Below are 22,193 nucleotides of genomic sequence, written 5' to 3'. Positions count from 1 at the left end.
CTAATTCATAGAGAAAATGATGGAGTGAGAGAGAAGAAAAATGACAAAAGGATAAGAAAGAAAGAAAGAAAGAAAGAAAGAAAGAAAGAAATAGAATAAGAAGGAAAGAGAAAGAGTAAGAGAATTAAAAGTGTGGGGAAAAAAAAAGGGAGAAAAAAGTGAAAAAGAAAGAAAGAAAGAAAGAACAAGAATAAGAAGGAAAGAGAAAGAGTAAGAGAATGAAGAATGTGGAAAAAAGAAAAAGTGAAAAAGAGAGGGAAAGAAAGAAAGAAAGAATAAAATGAGAAAAGGAGAGGGAAAGAAAGAAAGAAAGAAGAAAGAGAATAAAATGAGAAAGAAAGGAAGAACAAAAGAAAGAAAGAAAGAAAGAAAGAAAATGAGAAAATAAGAGGGAAAGAAAGAAAGAAAGAAAGAATGAAAGTAAAGAAAGAAAAAAGAAAATGAGAGGGAAAGAAAGAAAGAAAGAGTAAGAGAATGAAGAGTTTGGAAAAAAGAAACAGTGAAAAGGAGAGGGAAAGAAGAAATAAAGAAAGAAAGAAGGAAGAAAAGAAGAGAAGAGGAGAGGAAAGAGAGAGAGAGGAAAAGAAAGAGTGCCAGAGGAAGAGGAGATAAGAAAGATAGAAAAGTAGAAAGAAAGAAATGAGACAAAAAGAAAGAAAGAAAACAAAGGAGAGCGCAGGACAGAGAAAGACAGAACAAAAGAAATAGAGAAAAGGAGAGGGACAGAAAGAAAGAGAGAAAAGGGCAAAGAAAGATAAAAGAGAGAGAAAGAGAAAAGATGGGAGAAAGAAGGGAGAAAGTGAGAAAGGGACCTAGTAGAAAGAGAGAGAGAGAGAGAGAGAGTGAGAGAGATAGAGAGGGGGGGGTGCAAGAGAGAGAGGGGGGGTGAGAGACCTGTAGCTAGTGAGAGGCAGTAAGACTGAATGGTAAATGTTAGTGAAAGTGGGCGGAGCTTCTACAGAACAGACCAACCAAACGCATAAACACACACACATACACACACACGAGGACGCGTGGTGCGAACAGAACACACAGCCCCTCCAAAACACACACAGAGTGACTTAGATTCCTTCACACTCACCCGACTCCACTGGACACGCAAGAAGGACAGCAGGTCAGCGCAGGCCGGCGCGAATGGACAGAGCAGCATAAGGACACCAGCAGTTTCTCAGAGACTCAACAGACCAGGACGTTCAGACATGAGTGTGAGTGATGATCTTCATTCCTCCTCCGTTATTAATGAACTCATTTCAGAGTTTATTAAGAAATCATTTCAGAACATACTCAACTGTTCATACGGCTGGAACCACTTCATACCCATACAGTGTTCTGTACTGTACTCATGATGATGGTTCTTCAAGGGTTCTTTAGTAAAAATAAAATGGTCCTATATAGGACCATGAACACTCGTGATCAGAGGGGTCTTGCATGTCGAAATGGTTCTTCAGATTGATGGAGAATGTGTCTACGCTCCTATATAGAACCTTTTTTGAAGAAGGTACCATATAGCACCAAAAACGGTTCTACTAGTGATACGATGTGAAGCTCTGCAGCCCTTTTCAAAGGCTCTATATAGAACCTTTTTAAAACCTTTTTCAAAAAGGTTCTATATAGAACCATAAAAAACACATTCTCCATCAATCTGAAGAACCTTTTAACCATGCAAAGAACCCTTCATGCACACACATGGTTCTTTAAGTGTTTAGGATTCACAATAGAACCACTGTCTTTACTAAAGAACGCTTGAAGAGCCATCTTTTAAGGGTGTTCTAATTTTGATTTATTTTATTAGGGCATCTTTTTTGTCTTTTGGTGTTTTTGTTTATTTCATTGTCTTGTAGATAAAATATATATATATATATATATATATATTATATATATATATATATATATATATATATATATATATATAAAATATATATATATATAATTATTTTTATCAATATCCATTTTCCTACTATTATCTGAAAGCTGTTAAGCCATTTAGGATGAGCAGATTAGTATCATTACATTTATCTGGGTTAATATCACAGAAAATAGTGATTCTGAACATTTGAACTGGAGTCACTGGTCACTTTACAGGAGAAGGAAAAAAGACATCCTTAAATTTCTATGTAAATAATATAAAGACACTTACTAATAATTAATAATTATGTCAAAAATACTATTGGCAGGCCGGCCAGAAGGTCCAAAGTTTTATTACACACTTCTATAATGTAAGAATAAGTTTGCATTATCATCCATGTTGTTACATAATAATAATAATAATAATAATAATAATAATAATAATAATTATAAGAAGAAGAAGAAAAGGAATCCTGAGAATTAAAGAGGTTCCTTTACTTGGGCTTCAGCAAATCTGCAGAAACACCTGAACTGTATTCATATGTATTACTTTTTAAAATACAATATTTTAAAAATTAAAATACATTTAAAAATATTTTAAATTTAAAAACACTACTACTACTGTTATTAATAGTAGCAGTAATAGCAGCTGCAGTAGGAGTAACAGCAGCAGCAGCACTGGCAGCATCAATGTTAGTAGCAGTTGTAGTAGCAGTAGCAGCAGTAATGATAGCAGCAATAGCAGTAGATTTAGTAGAAGCAGTAGCAGTGGCAGTAGGAGTAGAATTAGCAGTAGTAGTAGCAGTAGCAGTAGCAGTAGTAGTCGCAGTAGCAGTAGTAGTAGCAGTAGTAGTCGCAGTAGCAGTAGTAGTAGCAGTAGCAGTAGCAGTAGTAGTAGCAGTAGCAGTAGTAGTCGCAGTAGTAGTAGCAGTGGCAGTAGATATACTAGCAGTAGCAGTAGCAGTAGATATACTAGCAGTAGTAGAAGTACTAGCAGTAGCAGTAGTAGTAGCAGTAGCAGTAGCAGTAGCAGTAGATATACTAGCAGTAGTAGAAGTACAAGCAGTAGCAGTAGCAATAGATATACTAGCAGTAGTAGTAGCAGTAGCAGTAGAAGTACTAGCAGTAGCAGTAGAAGTAGTAGCGGTAGTAGTAGCAGTAGAAGAAGTAGCAGTAGCAGTAGATGTAGTAGCAGTAGTAGTAGCAGAAGCAATAGCAGTAGGAGTAGCAGTAGAAGTAGAAGTAGAAGTAGTAGCAGTAGCAGTAGAAGTAGCGGCAGTAAGCGTAGAATTAGTACCAGTAGCAGTGGCATTAAGAGTGGAAGCAGTAGGAGCAGAAGTAGAAGCAGAAGTAGTAGCAGTAGCAGTATAAGTAGCGGCAGTAAGCGTAGAATTAGTACCAGTAGCAGTGGCATTAAGAGTGGAAGCAGTAGGAGTAGCAGTAGAAGTAGCAGCAGCATCAGTATCAGTATATCTGCTATTAAAATTGTATATGATTGAGTGAATTGTTTACAGCCTTTCTAAAGTCCAGGCTTTATGTCTTTATTAGCTTCACTCCCATTTAAATCTCTTCACAATCTCACTGGATCCCATGTCTCACATAACGAGCTCATATAACATGATAGCGAGTGCTTTAGGCTTGATGTCTAATTCGCCGGTCATGGAGTAGATGGCAAACGAACGATGGCAGAAGTATCTGTGATTCCTGCCGTGCCGACACGTGACGAAAGGTGCTACGCTTGCCTCACACAGGCCGCGGCGGAGCGGCTCATTTTGTATTGAGTTACAGGGACGAAAGCTGGCAAGGTCAGCATGTAACACTAGGACGGATGGAGGGAAACCAAAGTGGATGTGAAGGTGTGATCTGTAAGTGGGCCTAATTAGGCAGTGACAAAGTTTTCCTTGCTTTGGTGCTCTACTCCTGCACAATGGATTCCAAATTCAGCAATTAAGTTCAGAGTGCTAGCTTTAAAGGGGAACTCCACCAAATTTTCTTACACTTAAATCGTTAAGATGTACACAAAGTCACTGAGAGGGCTTTGCTGTGAAATGCTCTGTTCTAAGGAAACTCGGAATCGTTCACAGTGGTGGTGATGGGAACCAGACGTCTGAAGAGTTGAATGTCTCTAAAAGCTCCCTCGTAGAAAGCTATTACAAGAAATGGATATGAATATGTCGCCTCTGATGCCAAAGACATTCAGTGCGTTCATTCTGGAGGCAGCTGCCTTCACTGTAAAACTCACTGCACATCTTAATGAAAGAATTAAGTTAACACAGCTTAAATACTACAGAAAGTTGGAGTGACTTAATCTGGAAAATTCAAATTAACTCAAAAATGAACTGCTGAGATAGTAACTCAGTCATGTTAAGTAAAATTGCTTTTTCCGCATATTTTGAGTTGAGGTAACTTTATTTAAATGTGTTATATTTACTATTACTACTTTTTTTAAACTTGACTTTACATGCAAATACAAACAGGCCAGTAATGGGTTGTTTTTTTTTAAGCCTGCTGAAAATTTAGCGTGGCTTAATGTGATCGACGGTGTAAATGTTTACATTTAAATGATTTGGACTCAAAGGACTCAAAGATCCCATCAAACGGCATTTTGCAGTTTAGTTTAGACTCTCAGCTTTACTTGATAAATGTTTGGTCAATGCAACCTTCTTGAGTAAAACTCATCATTCCTATTGGCTCTTAGTACCATATATTTACATACTGGGCATGTCTCTTCACCGTCTGTCTGTCGTCTCGAGGTTAGTACGAGATACTCGATTTACTTAAGTGTAAATTAGTTATTGAACTCAAAACATTTGAGGTAATCAGTTTCCTCAAATCTTCTGAGTTGACTTAACTCACCAGGTTTTACAGTGTTTAAAGGTTCCTCTCTCTTTGGGCTGCACTTTAACCGTAAAGGAACCTTAGCTGGCATCACATTCAGTACAGTCTACAGAACCATCATATGTCAGAAATTTTACTGCGCTGTACACGTTCTGTCTGTTTACTCGCAGTCTCTCGTAGGCGCTCTGTATTTCTAACACACAAAGGATAAAACTGCTTACAATTTTGTACAAAATGCACTCAGATAAAAAGAGTCGATTTAGAGCTGATTTATGCTTCTCTCATTCACCTAATACTGATGTGGGATAAGCACAGCAAAAAACCTACAGAAATCAAGTGTCTCTGTTGGCTCCTCATGGTATTGTGATGTGTTTCGGCTTTTCTAATGGGTAGATATCACAAATGTAAAGGATTCTAATGGTTTAACAGGTGACCAGTGGCTGATTCTAAATGCATTGGATGGTTTCCTAACAAGATCTAAGGGTGTTCTACAGGAAACTAGTGGTCTCTATTGGAAACTATTAAACCAATTGGCATTAGAAAGCAAAACTCCTACTAATAAGACCAATTTAGAATAAAATGAGCTTTCGCTCTAAATTGTGCTAATTAGATTTAGAAATTTAGAAATATGTGTCGTTCTTCTGTTCCTTTGCTGGAACGTGTAGATAATTGTAACTCTGTAAATCTGTAAAACTGGATTGTTTCTCTACATTCGCCTTTTTCATTGTCAGAATACGCAAGAAAAGTTTCAAATAATTGTAACTCGTGTGGCTGAGTTTTCATTTCCATTTAGTTTTTCATTTTAGTTTTTGATTTCAGTTCTGTTTCAGTTATTTTTTTAATGAAACGTTTTATTGAGCATGCACAGTCAAAAGTTGACAATGTTAAGCAGTGGTTTCAGTTTAAAGGGTGCTTTAAAATTAAAATAATTAACCATTTTAGTTTTTGCTTTTGTTTTCTGAAAAGTAGGTTTTGGTTTAGTTTTTATTTCAGTTTTAGTTTTAATTTTTAGTGTTATGATGGACGCCGATGGAACATTTCTGTATAATTCACTTGTCGAGATGTAAACAGAGTCATTCAGAGTGGTTTGGTGTGAAATGGTTTAGATGTCTTTACAGTGGTGGTGATAGGAACCAGGGGTCACCATGACTACAACACAAATATAGACATTTTATTTACTATCCAAACCCACCAGTGAACCTACAAAAAAGTTTTCTTTGGGGACTAATTTGCCAGCATGTAACTCTCTACCACAAATGGATTAAAAAAGGTCTTTTTGGTCTAAAATCTTATATCAAAGTGATGTAAAACAGAGTCTCAGACATCAGGCAATGTATTTGTAACCATCTGATGTAACAACTTTCTGTGTGGGAGCTTTTAGAGGTGGACGTCTGGTTCCTATCACCTCCACTGTGAACAGTTCTGATCTATTTGCATCTTAACCAAGTTTAGCCATGCAAATACAAACATTAAACAACTCTACAATTATATTATTACTGGAACTTAGTTTATGTATTAAGTCTCATAAAGAACATTTTTTCTTTTGTTCTATTCAAATATACACTACATGGACAAAAGTATTGGGACACCTACAGGAGCTTTTATGAATCCCATTCTAAATCCATAGGCTTTAATATGGAGTTGGTCCCCCTTTGCAGCTCTAACAGCTTCCACTCTTCTGGGAAGCTTCCTACAAGATGTTGGAGAGAGTCTGTGGGAATTTCTGCCCATTCATCCAGAAGAGCATTTGTGAGGTCAGACACTGATGTTGGACGAGAGGGCCTGGCTCACAATCTCTGTTCTAGCTCATCCCAAAGGTGTTTGATGGGGTTGAGGTCAGGGCTCTGTGAGGGCCAGTCAAGTTCTTCCACACCAAACTCACCCAGCCAGGAATTTATGGGCCTTGCTTTGTGCACTGAGCTCTTCAGAACCAGATGTGTGTAAAGGCAGACTGCATGGCTAGGTGCTTAATCTTATATATCTATGGCAATGGAACTGAATAAAAACACCTGAATTCAATGATTAAGAGGTGTGTCCCAATACTTCTGTCCATACAGTGTACATGTGTTCCTATGACAGCAACAATAAGTGAAGACCCAACCATATTTAGTTTGCTGGAAGATTAATCAACTCGACAGTATATTTAAGGTGCACAGGCATTGACACTGTGACCTTTGACCTGTCCAGGTCGGGCTAGCCTTGAACAGTTTGTAAGCCCTTTTTAGCTCAGGTTAGCATGTTGCATGGAAAATGCGGCGAGTTGCTGCATGTGCGTCTCTGTTTGGCACTGCATCAAAGACCACTGCTGTCAGCTCTATCAGTAAGGCGAGAATAGCTTGGGTAGCCCACTTCGCGTTACCTAGCAACCCAGAACACACTACGTGCTCGCGCTGCACACTACACACTCCATCCCGCTAATAATGGAATACCAGCTAAAGCCGTGCAATTAAGTGGTATGCCACTTGTGTATGTTCCTTGGGGAACAATGCGGCTGAATAGTGCTGGTACTGGTTGTTAAGGGATATGCTGGCATGGCAAACATCCCTAAATGATCAGTAATTAGCCCGGGCTGCGTCTGACGCACATACATACGAAAGAACTTGACTCATGAAAGGTCACTGATAAATATAGTGGGGTTCGGACAATGAGCTGATAGCTTTAAAGACCTGAAGAAGTCCGACAGGGTATATTTCCAGCAGCTGTAGGAGTTAATAATGGTATTGTCTGCTCTGTGTTCCATATCATGAATGGCGTGAATGTGAAGGCTAGCCGTAGCACTGACAGATGGGAGATCCCATGTCAAGACTGTTATATAAGCGCACACTTATAGACTTGCTATGTGCTTTCCACCATAAAGCTGTCACTGTCTACTGACAGACAATTGACCCCTGTGTGCTCCGCCCACAAATGCATTCTTTCGCAGGTGCTAGCTTGGACAAGCTACGTTAGCAAACATTACATTCAACCTAATGACTTTGGGTTGGAGTTTGGAGTCGCCCTGTAAAGCTTCAAGTGTAGAATTGTATGTTGGTGAGCTGGATTATGCTAGCTAAACAAAACTAGGCAGGCTGGAAGCCATGCTAATGCTAGCTTGATTGTGTGACTGGTATCCTAACAGTAAAACCTTTCACCCCCATACACAATAAATATAATTTGAATTATACAACAGCTCGTTCCGGCCACGCAAGCTGATTGGTTGAGAAGCGTTTCACAAAGACTGTATCACTCCTCTGAGAAGCCATTGCTAAGCAACGACTTTGACAGCTGTAGGAGACGCTCAAGCCATTTGAACGTTTTTACTTCTTACTTTGCCACAAACAGAAAATGGATACTTTTAAGATCACATTTGACCGACAGCCGATTTGGTCAGACTCTGAAGATGAGACGACACTAAATTCCCAAACTGTCATCACCACTGAGCAGCTTTTCAGTCGGCAGCTGTGACAGAAGAACAGCTAAACAACCTGGAATCAGCCAGAAATTAACCCAATACCATTCGCCAAACTAAATGGGCTGTAAGATGCTTTACAGACTGGCTGGAACAAAACAACATTAATACTGATCTGGCAAAAAATGAACAAAACTGAGCTGAACTTGATATTGTGGTAGTTTTATGGCTCAGTCCGTCCTTCAAAAGGCGAGGCTTACAGCAGACTGTGTAGCGAGTGAGCGGAGCTCATTACTCTGACGTAGCAACAAGCTGCTTGTTAAGGAACTATAATTTGGCGGAAGGAACTGCGAACATTTAAACATCTTAAATTTACCAAATTATCTATTTCTTACTTTCTTTATTTAACTGTTGTATAAAAGCAGTAGAACACTCAAGGTCGTGTGTTATCGCCAATAACACTCTCCCTCTCATGTTCTATTGCTTAAATGAGTAATGTACTCTTAATGGAAATATTTTAGATGGGGAGTTTTTACAATATTCTGCTTGCTGACCTCACATGACATCCCAGATAGTAAGAAGATGCCACTGCTGATGGCAAAGCTGGCAGCCGACTGGCTTTTAGCTTAGCATTTCCTGGGCGGCCCACTGGTGGGTTACAATTTTCATAGCTTGTTTTGTCCAGTTTACTTATTTTCCCTTCATTTTTTCGTTCTTTATTCTTAGTAAATTAGTTTATTAAATCATTTTAACAGTAATATCTTAAAGCTGTTTATATAGCTGTAACCAATCTAGCAACATTTTCTACTAAATCATTTCATATAAGGCCTAGTCTATTTGTCTTGTGTAGTCTGTGTGCTGATAATATCTGTTTATGAAGGTTAAAAACCAGTTACACCTGCTATGCAGGACAATAATAGTTTGCATGTAAAGTCAAGTCTGAGGTTGGACTAGCAGTGGCAAACAGTCAGCGGGGTGCTGATCTTATCAAGCCAGTGGACCGATATATGCTCGCTATCTGGGAAGACACGTCAGCAAACATCACATTCAACCTGATGACTTTAGAGTTTAGAGTCGCTATGTAAAGCTTCAACAGAACAACTGTGTGACAGTGAGCTGGATTATGCTAGCTAATCAAAAACTAGCTGCTAATGCTAATTTGATGGCCTGACTGGTACATCTTTTTTATCCTAATGAATGCATACACAATAAATATACTTTAAAACTAATAATGTACTCTAAATTGAAATAATTGGATGGGGAGTTTTGTCAATATTCTGCTTGTTAATGTAGCAAGACTATGAAAGAAACTAGCTGGTGGAGCATGGATAGATCAAATAGTGTTGGAACAGTTCACAGTTTTGGTGAAATAAAAACCAAAGACAATCATACTGGTTTTTGATTTTTAATATTTTCATAATTCTGAAAGCCGTGTATTATTAGCATGTCCTAAAACAGTGCTAGTGGAAGTAAATAGCTATAATGTGAACAGTAAACAGCAGTAGAGCTTTAGAAAACTTCATATTTATTTACATTTTTCATGATTTTTTGGAACATGAAAAAGCACATTCAGCATATTTTAATAATACTGTGCTAATACTAAAACCAGTGATTTTGATTTTCGGCATTGTGATAGGAAATATCCACACCCTCCCATCTCTACAGACTCTGAAAGTGTTTGGGATCCACAGATCCAGTTTAAACTCAGCACACATTGTGTTTTGTTATCAGGACCCCATGCAGGAGCTGGACGAGCTGTGCTATCTCACGTCCCAGTCCATGACATCAATGGTCACCTCAGAACACTTCAAAGTGCTGAAGAAGCTGGGAGAGGGGTCATACGGCAAGGTCATGCTGGCCGTGCACAGAAAGAGAGGTGAGTGTCGCGTAAGAAAATCAAGCGCCGTTAATCTCTGTGATCCTGGCTGTGGAATGTAAAGACAGTACAGACGCAAGATTAGCCTGTGCTTCTAGCACCTGTACTAGAAATGCACAGTTAAATGCACTCAGGTATAGAGGTGCAAACCTCTGACCTCACTATGATTTGATTAGATGCCAACTCTTTAGGAAATGATCAATTTTAACACAATTTTATCGATTCTGAGGACTTTTTGACGGAGCAACTGGTATATGCTGGTCTGTTGCTGGTCTGTTGCTGGTTGACTAACGTGCTAACATCCAAAACACAACAGCTAGTTTAGCTGGTGACCAGCCATGTTTGTCTATGCTGGTTTTATATGGAATATAGTCAATAAAATCAATACACCAAGAATTTAGTGAGAATTTCTATATTTTATTAATTATATTGCTTTTTCAAAAAGTTCCTTAATCATCTGTCAATACTAAAGATGGTGACTTGAGTCGCATGTTTTGACTGACCTGCAGACAAAAATCTATTAGAAAAACAAGAAGGTGTATACTTCATTCAATATTGTTGTAATCAGCTATAATGGAATTAACATTTCAAAACGCAGATGAATTCACCACTTTCAGACTGATGCAAAAAGCTTGTCAAACAAATCCCAGCCCATATGTGACCTCTGACCTCTTCTCTAGGCACCCCTATGGCCCTGAAGTTTTTCCCCCGCCGCTCCACCACTCTCCTGGCTTTCCTGCGCGAATACAACCTCTCCCTGACGTTCTGCACCCATCCCTCCCTCACACGCGCTCTGGGAATCTTCTTCTCAACGCCGTCCCACTACATCTTCGCCCAGCAGGCCGCTCTCTACGGAGACCTGTACGACGTCATTGTGTCAGAGGTGAGATGGGTATGGATGTCGAAATGCACAGATGTATTGTGATACACTGATCTGAAGATGCATTAATGGACTGCATCAATTTTAGAGTATTTTGGAATACTAGAAGAAATTCCAGTCAATTTTAAATAAATATTTGTCTCATATTTAGGTCAATTTTTTGCATCGATTTTGGAATGTTAGGATTAGTGAATGTATGTGCTCTTTATTTTGGTCAAAATAAAATTCTCAGGCTATTTACATGTGTAAAAAAACCCTGAGCAAAAAGTTTGTTATATTGTTTTCATTGTCTATATTCCATTACTGCATAAATAACCTCCAGTTATTTTTGTGTATGAGGAGATTTTGTTTCACAAAAAAACTTCTAGAACATATCAAAATAACCAATATAAAATAACTATAACAAAATAACAAAATAACCATTCTATGGTGCAATTTGAGATTCCATGATGCATTGATATTGATGATTGTTACTTATAGAATCATAATCAAATTCAATAATTGTGAGGTCAGAGATATACGCCCTTATTTATTCACGCAAAAAGCTCATCTGAATGTTGTTTGTTTGCTTGCATGTCAAAGCATGTTCCTTTCAAGATACCTCAGCACAAGTTGGGATGATTTAGTCTCCATATGATATACCATATCATATATGTACAGTGTTGAAATTACATTAAGATGGACAGAGATGCTGTGCAGGTTCTTCATGGAACCAGGGGCTAAAGTTCCATTAGGCACGTCCCTGCTCTCATGTATACATTCACATATATGGTGCCACAACAACTGCGCCTGTCATCGGCTGAATGCAATCAGTGCACTCAGCACACTGCTGAGAAATAGGGGTGTAAAAATACACCTGATGGTGATGATTCAGCTGCATCGATTTTGGAATGTTAGATTCGATTTGTACAAAGATCAGGCCTAACACTATGACCACCTCCTTGTTTCTACGCTCATTGTCCATTTTATCAGCTCCACTTACTATATAGGTGCACTTTGTAGTTCTACAGTTACAGACTGTAGTCCATCTGTTTCTCTGCATACTTTGTTAGCCCCCTTTTACCCTGTTCTTCAGTGGTCAGGACCCCTATGGACCCTCACAGAGCAGGTATTATTTGGGTGGTGGATCATTCTCAGCACTGCAGTAACACTGACGTGGTGGTGGTGTGTTGGTGTGTGTTGTGCTGGTATGAGTTTTCAGACACAGCAGTGCTGCTGGAGTTTTTAAACACTGTGTCCACTCACTGTCCACTCTATTAGACACTCCTACCTCGTCAGTCCACCTTGTAGATGTAAAGTCAGAGATGATAGCTCATCTGCTGCTGCGCAGTTTGTGTTGGTCATCCTCTAGTCCTTCATCAGCGGTCACATAACGTTGCACACAGGACGCTGTTGGCCAGACAGTTTTGGTTGGTGGACTATTCTCAGTCCAGCAGTAGCAGTGCACCTCAGAGACTAGAGATTCAACTCATACTTGCATCCCAGCGACTCTGCAGAGTCTTGTCTCAGACTTAAATCTGAGAGACCAGAGACGTGACTCGGATTCACTCGATGCTTGGACTTGCACGGCAGACACTTGTCTTGGACTCTAAGTACCCCATAGACTCAAGATTCAACTTAACCCCATGACTCAACTCAGACTCACATCTTAGAGACTTGAGACTCAACTCGGACCCTCCCCAGAGAGTCATGACTTAACTCAGAATTGCACCTCAGAGATCTTCTTTACAGCTGTGCTGAGCTGGATAAGCCCCCAGCTGATGGACCAACAGTTTCCCCTTCTCAGCTACTGCATTAGCAAAGCCTTGGGTAACAGCTTCTTAAGGGGATCTTCACTCATAGTGAAGTTCCCGCACAGAGGTGAGCAGCAAGCAGGCAGTAGAACAATCCAAAAACCACAGGTGAAAAGCACACAGATTAACCCCTTAACTGGCCAGGACCCTTTATTACTTCTTTAATGAAATAGCTCAGCCAGTTTGCATTGAAGTCCCTGCAGTTTCTGAATAGTAAGCCTTAGTATGTAATAATCCTGGGATCTTAAGGGGTAAAAAAATGGAGCTAACAGGCAGCAAGAGAGTAATAAACATGCTCAAAACATGAAAACCCAGAGAGATGTAGGCTGAAACTGCAGGCTCAGAAACTATGAAAACAACATGAAAGGCTTTGCATACTGTAGTGAGTCTGGCTCGTATTAAATAGTCTTTTTAAAAGTCTCGAATGAAACCAGCTGCATCCTGGTATATTTTACGAATGGGTGGAACTCAGGCAGAGCCATCAGTCAGAAGCCCAGAAGTAATTATGATGGGCAAATGTAATTATGACTCATACCAACATAATCGACTCAGATTGTGGTGAAGCTGTGGTGACACTGCATGAGGTCAGAGATATCCACCCACCGAGAAGAGCAGCAAATGCAAAACACTGATTTTCCAACTTATCATCTTCTTTTTCTTTCTCTGTCTCTATTTGAATGCCCCTCTCTGTAGGTGGGGGTGACTGAGGAACAGGCTCAGAGTGTGATGTCCCAGTTAAGCGGTGCTGTGTCCCACCTGCACTCCCTGGGCTTTGTGCACCGGGACATCAAGCCCGAAAACGTGTTCCTGTATGACCGCAACTGCCGCTGGGTCAAGCTGGGAGATTTCGGCCTGGTACGAGCCCGGGGGGCGCAGGTGCGCCCTGTCTGGTACAACTCACCATTCTGTGTCCCAGAGGTAGAGCAGGCCAAGGAGGGGAAGAAAGGAAGCAAGGGAAAAGAAGAGGAAGAGGAGGAGGTAAGCAATATAGCAAAGATAAAAAAATCACAGTATTTTCACCTGAATTTAGTTTCTTTTATGCTGGAATGAACAAAAAGCAGCAGTGCCACATTTAACCCTTTGGCATGTGCCCATCCCCCGGGCCCTGATGACGGCCGTGAGAGCCGGCAGGAAGGCAGGGCCTGAACTCCGAGTGAGGACGAAGCTCCATGAGGACTGCGGAGAGAGGAGGACCGCGAGCCCGTTGTTCTGCTTCCCCGTCACGGCCCTTGCTCCGCATCTCGGTCGCACGTAAGGTGTAGTCTAGCGGCCTCAATACAGAACAGCAGCTGGGGCCTGGGCAGACTCGCATCCCACCTTCGTGCCTCTCATGGCCATCATTGTCCCCTCTCTGGTGGCTGACGTCCTCCTCCCGCTGCCACTCATGTCCCTCGCGGGGCTTTGTCCTTGCTCAGAGTTTGGGACACGCCCTCCTGCTGGCTCTTGCGGCCGTCATCAGGGCTTGGGGGATAGGCACATACCATAAACCCCTTTGCACAGTAGCTGTAAAATGCAACTACCACCTGTTTACTGAGGAGGAGGTCCCTCAGTTATACTATACATTTTTCTTTCTTCGGGGTTGTTTTTCATACATATTTTAATAAGAATATGTATGACTTTTAAAACAAGAACTGACCTGGATTTCCCACTTCATAGCCGAGCAAGCAAGTCAACATTCATAAAAGCATTTTTTTGTAGTGGTAATTGATGTCATGGTAGCTGCCTACTAGGCCCAGAAAGACCTCGTTGCTCACTGGCAGCTCAACAGAGTTACAATATTTCATACACAGATAGCCAAAGTTGATCATCTTTATAACTTGATAACAGAGTTATTTGGAAAGTGTCTCTTTTGATTATATTGACCACAAATATCTGAGGGGATTTGCTTTATAAACACAGAATGGCCACTAGGGGGCCTGCAGAAAGCATGTTGTGACATAATTTATCACAATAACATATCACCGTGTTGTCCACCACTAGGAGGAGATATGGATGTCAGTGGAACCAAGTCTGGATAGCTGGGCGTTGGGGATTCTCATATACTGCCTTCTAACTGGCTGCTTCCCCTGGGAGGAGAGCACCTCAGACGACCCTGGCTTCTGCAAGTTCAGAGACTGGTTCAACTACATGAAAGAGAAGGAGGACAAGGAAGGGGGACAGAACGGTTGGAGCCACGGCAACAAGAATGACAGGAGGGACGGCGGAAAGGAGGCAGAGGTGGCTGTGCCTTCACAGTTTGAATCTTTAGGCTCACTGGCCCTCACTTTGCTCAGGAAGCTTCTGAACCCTCTCCCATGGCTCCGGGCAGGGCCAGAGGAGATCCTGTCCTACCTCGGGGGAGCCTGGCTGCTGGAGACAGAGAGAGAGGAGAAAAGGAGAGAGAAAGAGGCGCAAGAGGAGGCCAAAAAGATACGAGAGGGAGGAAGAGGAGTGGAGGAGGAGAAAGGCAGGGAGGGGAGAAGGGAGAGATAGACAGGGGAAAGAAAGTAGGGCTGCACCATATGGACAGATTACTTGTATTACGATTATATTGCCATAGTGGAAAAAAGTAATAAAAAAAATAATAATAACATTGTTTTTACATCCAATCCGGTGCCGTTAAAAATCATCAATATAATTCGGACACACAGAAGCAACAAATAGTTTCCTGACGACCGAAACAAGTTTAAACATCTTTGAAAGAAAGTGGGTGAAAACACTTCATTCTTGTGACAGAGTTTGTTTATTTGCTTTTGTCATGACAGGGATTTTTCATCAAGCAGGTCAACATTTGTAAAAGTGTTTTTATTACAGTGTTCAGATGCTACTGCGTGCATTATGAGGTCATTTTTTTTTTCAATTCGATTCACTTTTCTCGCATAAAGTGGACCTCATTATTAAATTCAATAATATTTTAAAAATACTATAATGTGTGCAAGGTTCCCTGTGGCGCATGTTGCCTTGAGGCAACATTGTGCGACAAAGGGGAAAGAAATGATATATATAATGATACCCTGAAGTGGTGAGACCACTGTGTTGCTTCTAGGCAACAGACATATTTCTGCAAATTCTCATGACAAAAAAAATGACATTGAATGTTGAAAAAGAGATTTAAAAGTGTCCACTAAGGGACAGTATGATCACATATACATGCCTTTTATTGACTTACTCAGAGTGCTCCCTTTATTGTTAACGCTGTCACAGTGCTTTCATGTCAAGAAATCTGCCCGCAAAAACCTGAAAATCCCTCATTGCTCGCTAGCAGCTCAACATAGAGTCATACATGATGCCCTAGATAATCTTATAACATGGGGATTTTTTTTCCCCAATTTTCTCCCAAATTTAGTTGTATCCAATTCCACCTACTAGTTAGGACTCTCCCCAATCACACGATACCTCCAGCACCAGGAGGGCGAAGGCTAGCACAGGCTTCCTCCGAGACCTGTGAGGCTCCACCGCTTCTTTTCGAACTGCCGCTCACGCAACGTCATTACATCAGCTAACAGACGCCTGCACTGACTAGCATCACCCTGAGTGATGGGGGGAAATGAGGGGCCATCCTACCCACCCAGAGAGTGAGGCCAATTGTGCTCTCTTGGATTCCCGGCCATGGACGGCTGTAGCATCACCAGGGATCAAACTCACAATCTCCTGATTATAGGACTAATGCTTAGAGCCCGGAAAATTATTTCACGATAACGATTAATGATTAACAAATGATACAGTCATGTGCAAAAGGTTGGGCGCCCCTGGTCAAATGACATGTGCTGTTGACTTACTAAGTGAAGATAAATTCACTCGTCCTCTACAGAGGATATTTAACATGAAAATAAGTTATGGCACATTTTATAGTTTATGTTTTATTCAACAAATAAATAGAATATGCAGCAAAATACATATTTAAGGGTGTTTTCTGTAGAGAATGTGTTTACAAAACATAACTTGACTGTATATTGTGCAGCCCTACAAGAAAGAGAGAGGGACGGGAAAAGGTGGGAGGGGTAAAAAAGGAAAAGCTGCTGAAACCTTATTTTGTATCGAATAGTGTTGATATTTTTGAATACAGTGTATAAATGTTACTTTTGCAATAAAAATTAGACATGTTACTCATGTTGAGATATATAGAGATAAAAAATGATGCAATTATGATGTTTATGCAACCGAAGCACAGCATATCATGCATTTGTAGAAATATGTTATCTTTAATCTGTGTGTAGATCTGAAAATCAGAATGTATAACGTATACAGTGTTACGTAAAGAATTTTTTCGTGAAGCATTGTAAAGCTGTTGAGTATGAACAGTCCTGACTCATCAGAGTTGCCATCACTTAATCTGCATAACTGTAATTCAATATAGCCTTTACAAATACATGTGGTCTAAAAAAATAAATTCAACAAATTAAATTTTAGTGTGGATTAGAAGATTATTATCGGAATGTTCAATTTCTAAAGCTTAGAACTTTGGAATTTTTGGAATGTATAAAAAAATAAATTTTGTTATTTTGTTATTTTTGCTAATTCTTACTGAGTTTCAAATAATACATGGTTTTCAAATGATTTTAATAATACAATTTGATCTGTTTGAGTAGAACTATTCCACTGCAAACCAGCCGGCAAGCTAACTGTACATTTACACCTACAAAGAGGAAAATACGTGTATGATGGTATGAAGCTACTTGAAGTGGAGAGAAGATATGAGTTATACAACCTTGTTTCATATGCAAATCCATTAAGTGCAGTAAGCCTATGCTTCAGCACCAAGGCCCAATGAAATATTTACAATAACTACATCAGATTAAGCAATTATGAAGATGAAATGATAAAATATCCTTTTAGCATGGTTATATAGTCCTATCTATATTATTTAATGGATTTCTTATTGCACAATGAACCATAATCATGTTGTTTCATCACTGTTTTTATTGCACTGTGCCACTATTATATATCTACACTTTTTATTGTTATTATTATTACATTTATGTAGAAACACTAGAATATTTTGCTCAGGCAACATTATCTGTATAGACAAGCCATTTTCATAGTTGATCCAGACTAATTCTGTGTGATTTTCACAGTAAATGTTTGATGTACTCAGTGTAACTTCACTCTCGGTGTTGTTGGGTGTAACATTTTCTAATCAACTTGTTATACTATTAAAAATCAAGCAAAAAAGAGCTCAATGGACTAATTTGTTTATACACAAATCATCAAATATTAAATAAATCAAATAAGTAATTTTTGACCTAATTTAAAAATAATTTATACATTTGTTGATGTCAGAATGAAATCTTATATCTGCATTTTTGTCGTGTTTTAAATTTTTTTTACATCATTTAAAAATGCCAGCTGCTCTTTATACTGTGTGTAAATTTAATGATGAATGGACCGATAGAAACAGTCCAAAATTATTTTGAAAACTCGTTACATTTACTTCCACTCAAAGTAAAGAATGTTTCTTCTCCTGTAAAGTCATTTTACAGATATGAGGTTTTGTTCTGACAGCAACAATATACAATATAGTCTAATGGTCAGTTCACGGGGCACACTCTCCAACGTTTTGCACCTGTGCAAACTTGCAAAAAGTGGCTGTTTACTAAATAGGTGCAACAGTCTTATGTCGATCATATTATTGTTAAAATAATATTTAATTTTCGTTCCATTTTGTCAGTAACAAAACTATCATAACACTCCCAAATTTGACCAAGTGTTTCAGTAGTGACTGTTTCTGTGGTGGCAATTTTGAGTTCAAAAACACAGCCAGTACATGACCAGGAAACACAGCTTCGAACAGCTGTTCACACATGAAATCATCAGGTTTTTCATTAAAACACAAAATCGCACTTAATTGCAGAAAATGTGACAGTTTCTTAATGTTCCACACTGATTTTCTGACTTTGGGACTCATTTACTGCAGCTTCACTTCCTGCTCTAAAATGCAGGGGCGGGGCTAAAATAACGTTTTTTTATTTAAAAATTAAACTCATGACAAATCTAAATCTTCCAACTTCCCTTTAAAGGAATTAATCATATAATACATCATATAATCAAAATATATTTTAAAAAACAGTGAAGAAATATAAGCATTATTTTCAGAAGTGTAAATTTAGGGGTTAGTGTTTGGGACAGACACCTCCCAATAGAAAATACCCCCTGAATGATTTTGTATATACTTAGCTTATTACTGTCTCTAACAATGCCTTAAGTTTAAATAGATCCTAACATAATCCTTGTAAATATCTACAGGCTGAATACTTAATTTTTTTCTGTTTTGTTTTGTTTTTTTACTGTGGGACTGATAATTATAATGAGGCACCTAACCCCATTTACCATAAACAGACAGTAAATACTGACTGTGTTTTACGATGTTTCACCTGTGGTCATTTGCATAGAGGTTCTTAGTAAATAAGTACCTAAACTGGCGCAAAGTGTCTACAGACAGTCCATAAATAGCGCCGATCTTAGTAAATCTGCCCCAAAATGGGTGACATCTCATGTTGGTTACCTATGTTAGTCTGGACTAACTTTCATTTAGTCAACAAACGAGTTTCACAAAGCAGACATTTCTGTAAGCAACTGAGTAAACCAAATGCGTTGCATGCAACTTTGACATTTTTAATGGATCAGTGTAGCTGTCAAGTTGCACAGAAATTATGTTGCATGCAACTCACAACATGCAACCAGTTTCATGAAAGTTTCACCATGCATCAGCCTGCGGAGGATTTGTCTTTCGAGAAAACACTGTCTGCAGTTTAGAATCTGCACTTTCTAGAGAATTGCCCCGTTTATTTCAATGAGCTGTGAGTCCGAAATCCTTAGACTGAACTTCACTGTTTCACCCTGTGACAGTCCTGGCAATAACTGTGACGTAAAGCTTAACAAAGAATCTAAAGCATCGAACGTTTCAGAACGTCCAATACATTTATCAACCCTAATGCTCAATGTTATGAAAACACAGGTACCATGCTGAGGTGTCAGACTGGTGTTGATCAGAGATTTAGTGGCTCACTTCAGCCATGTGAAGCTGAGTCCAATTTTCCAGCCACTGCTCCACATCCAACAGCCAATTATTTAGGCCACACTAACCCCGTGGCCTTCCTCTCGGGCCAGTGCTTCTGTGGCGTAGTTTCTTTACCTCATTAACTTCGTGCTGAAACTTTATTTTCTTCCATCCTTTCTGCCCAATATCACTTCTTTTTGAGTGCACTTTAAATTTGTTTCTTTGGGTGTTGCTTCTGCAACCTGTCTCCGCTCCAGCAGGTCAGTAGCTCATTGTGAGGCCCATGTGAGCCTGCGTGCAGACGCTTTTATAAATAGCCACCGCTCCATCTATTTACACTGTCCCACACATCGGCACCTCTCACTGTCCCCCCCTGCACTCTCCCCCTACTGCTCCTCACTCGTACTCACTCCCTCACTCATTTACTCACTCGCTTCTACTCACTGCGGCTCATTTGTTCGGTCACTCTCTCCATCACGACGCCTGCGCCAGTCCTGCAAAGTGAAACACCACAGTGTGCCCTTCTCCTGTTCAGCACCGTCATCAACTGCTAACCACAAACCACACCTCACACACTCTCTTCTGAGTGTACCGTGACTAGCTGCTAGCAAGGCTAGCCTAGCTAGCGCATGACTAAAACACTTAGCTAGCTAATTAGACGACCATAACGTTACGTTCATGGTGCAGCTTCACTTCAAATCCAGTACTGAATGTTTTTCACTTTTTATTTCTCTGCGATTCAGTATTTTCACTTTATTTTCTGTTAATGTTTATTATGAGGCAGATTCGGTTGTGAGGCTGGGCTAGTTACACAAAGCTAACACTACAACATACAAGCCTGGTAGCTAACCTTAGCACTGAAGTGATTGAGAAATCAAAACGCATTTCCTTTCATAGCATAACTTTTTTTTCTGAGGGAAACACGGTATCAGAAGTTCTCGGAGCTGACTGAGTATTTCAAATGACATGAAGGATTCACTGATGTGGGAATTCTGGGCGGATGCCAATCAAATATTTCCTATGTACATATCTGCCATTGCTGACACTGACACTGAGTGCGTATACATGCACTCAATAATCCGATCATAATCTGATTTCTGCAGTTATACAATTATTCAAATGGTCATGTAAACAGCATACGCTGATCTGATTTTTAGGTAAAGTGACGCGATGTTTTAAAAAGTGATGAAGTTTGAGTTTAACATTACGTTTACGTCACGTCTTTCTTCTGTGAGTTTATTGGCTGGTTGCAAAGCAGAAATCTGATTACTGTCTGACTCATGTAGACCTGGAGTTTCCCCATTATCTGTTTATACTCAAGAGCATGTAAACACGTTGATCGGATTACTGACAAAATCTGATTTTCTGCATTTATCGGATTATTTAGTGCAAGTAAATGCACTTACTGATACATAATATAAAACATAGCAATACGCACTACATCTACCTGAACTAGCATTACAGAGAAATATAATATTTATTTCTGTTGGGATAAAATGCAGTAAAAGTGAATAAGTAAAGTAGCAAAGTAAATTTTCAGTTTGATTTTAAAATGTATAGGTATTTTTCCTTTTCTATTGATATTTGTTTTGGGCTACAAGGCTAGCTAAAAGAGCTAGCTAACAATAAATAATTTAGTTACAACCAACAAAGCTAGTTCAAATAGCTAACAGACATTAATTTAGTTACAAACTAAAAATCTAGTTCAAATAGCTAATTAACATTAATTTAGTTACAAACTACAAAGCTCGTTAAAGTAGCTAACTAACATTAATATAGTTACAAAGTACAAAGCTCATTAAAGTAGCTAACTAACATTAATTTAGTTATAAACTACAAGACTAGTTTAAATAGCTAATTAACATTAATTTAGTTACAAACTACAAAGCTCATTAAAGTAGCTAACATTAATTTAGTTACAAACTACAAAGCTCGTTAAAGTAGCTAACTAACATTAATATAGTTACAAACTACAAAGCTCATTAAAGTAGCTAACATTAATTTAGTTACAAACTACAAAGCTCGTTAAAGTAGCTAACTAACATTAATATAGTTACAAACTACAAAGCTCATTAAAGTAGCTAACTAACATTAATTTAGTTACAAACTACAAGGCCAGTTTAAATAGCTGACTAACATTAACTAATTTAGTTAACGACCCACAACGCTAACTGGGAGCTAACATTCACATTATCTCAGGCAGGTCTGAGAGGAACCATGCACACCTATGAATATGAGTGTCACACCCGAGATGTTCCCTGCTCCTGTAGAGGGGCAGCATTTTTCTGCTGAATTTTGTGACTCGGACATCAGGATTCTAAAGAGGTGTTGATGCCCAAAACAGCCAGCCTGAGGCCCAAACAGCCAGCCGTCCTCAGCAAACTCTACTAAAGTAGACGTGGTCTTAGCAGCAGTGCTAATTTCTTTTCTGACTTAAGTCACAGTGTCACACACAATAGTATTCACGGCCAAATACATAACACTGTGCACTTTTAAACAGGTATTTGCAAATCATACCTTCTTAAAAAAGGGTTCTTTAGTGAAAACAATCATTCTATATAGAACCATGAACACTCAAAGAACCATTTGTATAAGTA

The 22,193-nt window shown here is 39.3% G+C and overlaps 1 protein-coding gene across 1 annotated transcript; it reads left to right on the top strand.

Moving 5' to 3' along the window:
- The first annotated feature begins 1,013 nt into the window (after positions 1 to 1,013).
- sbk3 (SH3 domain binding kinase family, member 3) lies at positions 1,014 to 16,434 on the top strand. The gene is made up of 5 exons (XM_036595574.1): positions 1,014 to 1,205; positions 9,803 to 9,947; positions 10,628 to 10,830; positions 13,314 to 13,598; positions 14,601 to 16,434. Exons 1-5 carry the CDS (start codon positions 1,200 to 1,202, stop codon positions 15,090 to 15,092), a joined length of 1,131 nt encoding a protein of 376 aa, XP_036451467.1. The 5' UTR covers positions 1,014 to 1,199; the 3' UTR covers positions 15,093 to 16,434.
- The last annotated feature ends 5,759 nt before the right edge of the window (positions 16,435 to 22,193 follow it).

Source organism: Colossoma macropomum, unplaced genomic scaffold, assembly GCF_904425465.1.
Source record: "Colossoma macropomum unplaced genomic scaffold, Colossoma_macropomum, whole genome shotgun sequence".
Lineage (NCBI taxonomy): Eukaryota > Metazoa > Chordata > Actinopteri > Characiformes > Serrasalmidae > Colossoma > Colossoma macropomum.
This window is presented reverse-complemented; position numbering and strand designations above follow the sequence as displayed.

Bases quoted from the DNA above. Each gene is read 5' to 3' on its own strand.
- sbk3 (XM_036595574.1), top strand. The intron at 10,831-13,313 runs GTGAGATGGGTA...CCCTCTCTGTAG, and splicing joins ACGACGTCATTGTGTCAGAG to GTGGGGGTGACTGAGGAACA. The intron at 13,599-14,600 runs GTAAGCAATATA...GTCCACCACTAG, and splicing joins AAGAAGAGGAAGAGGAGGAG to GAGGAGATATGGATGTCAGT.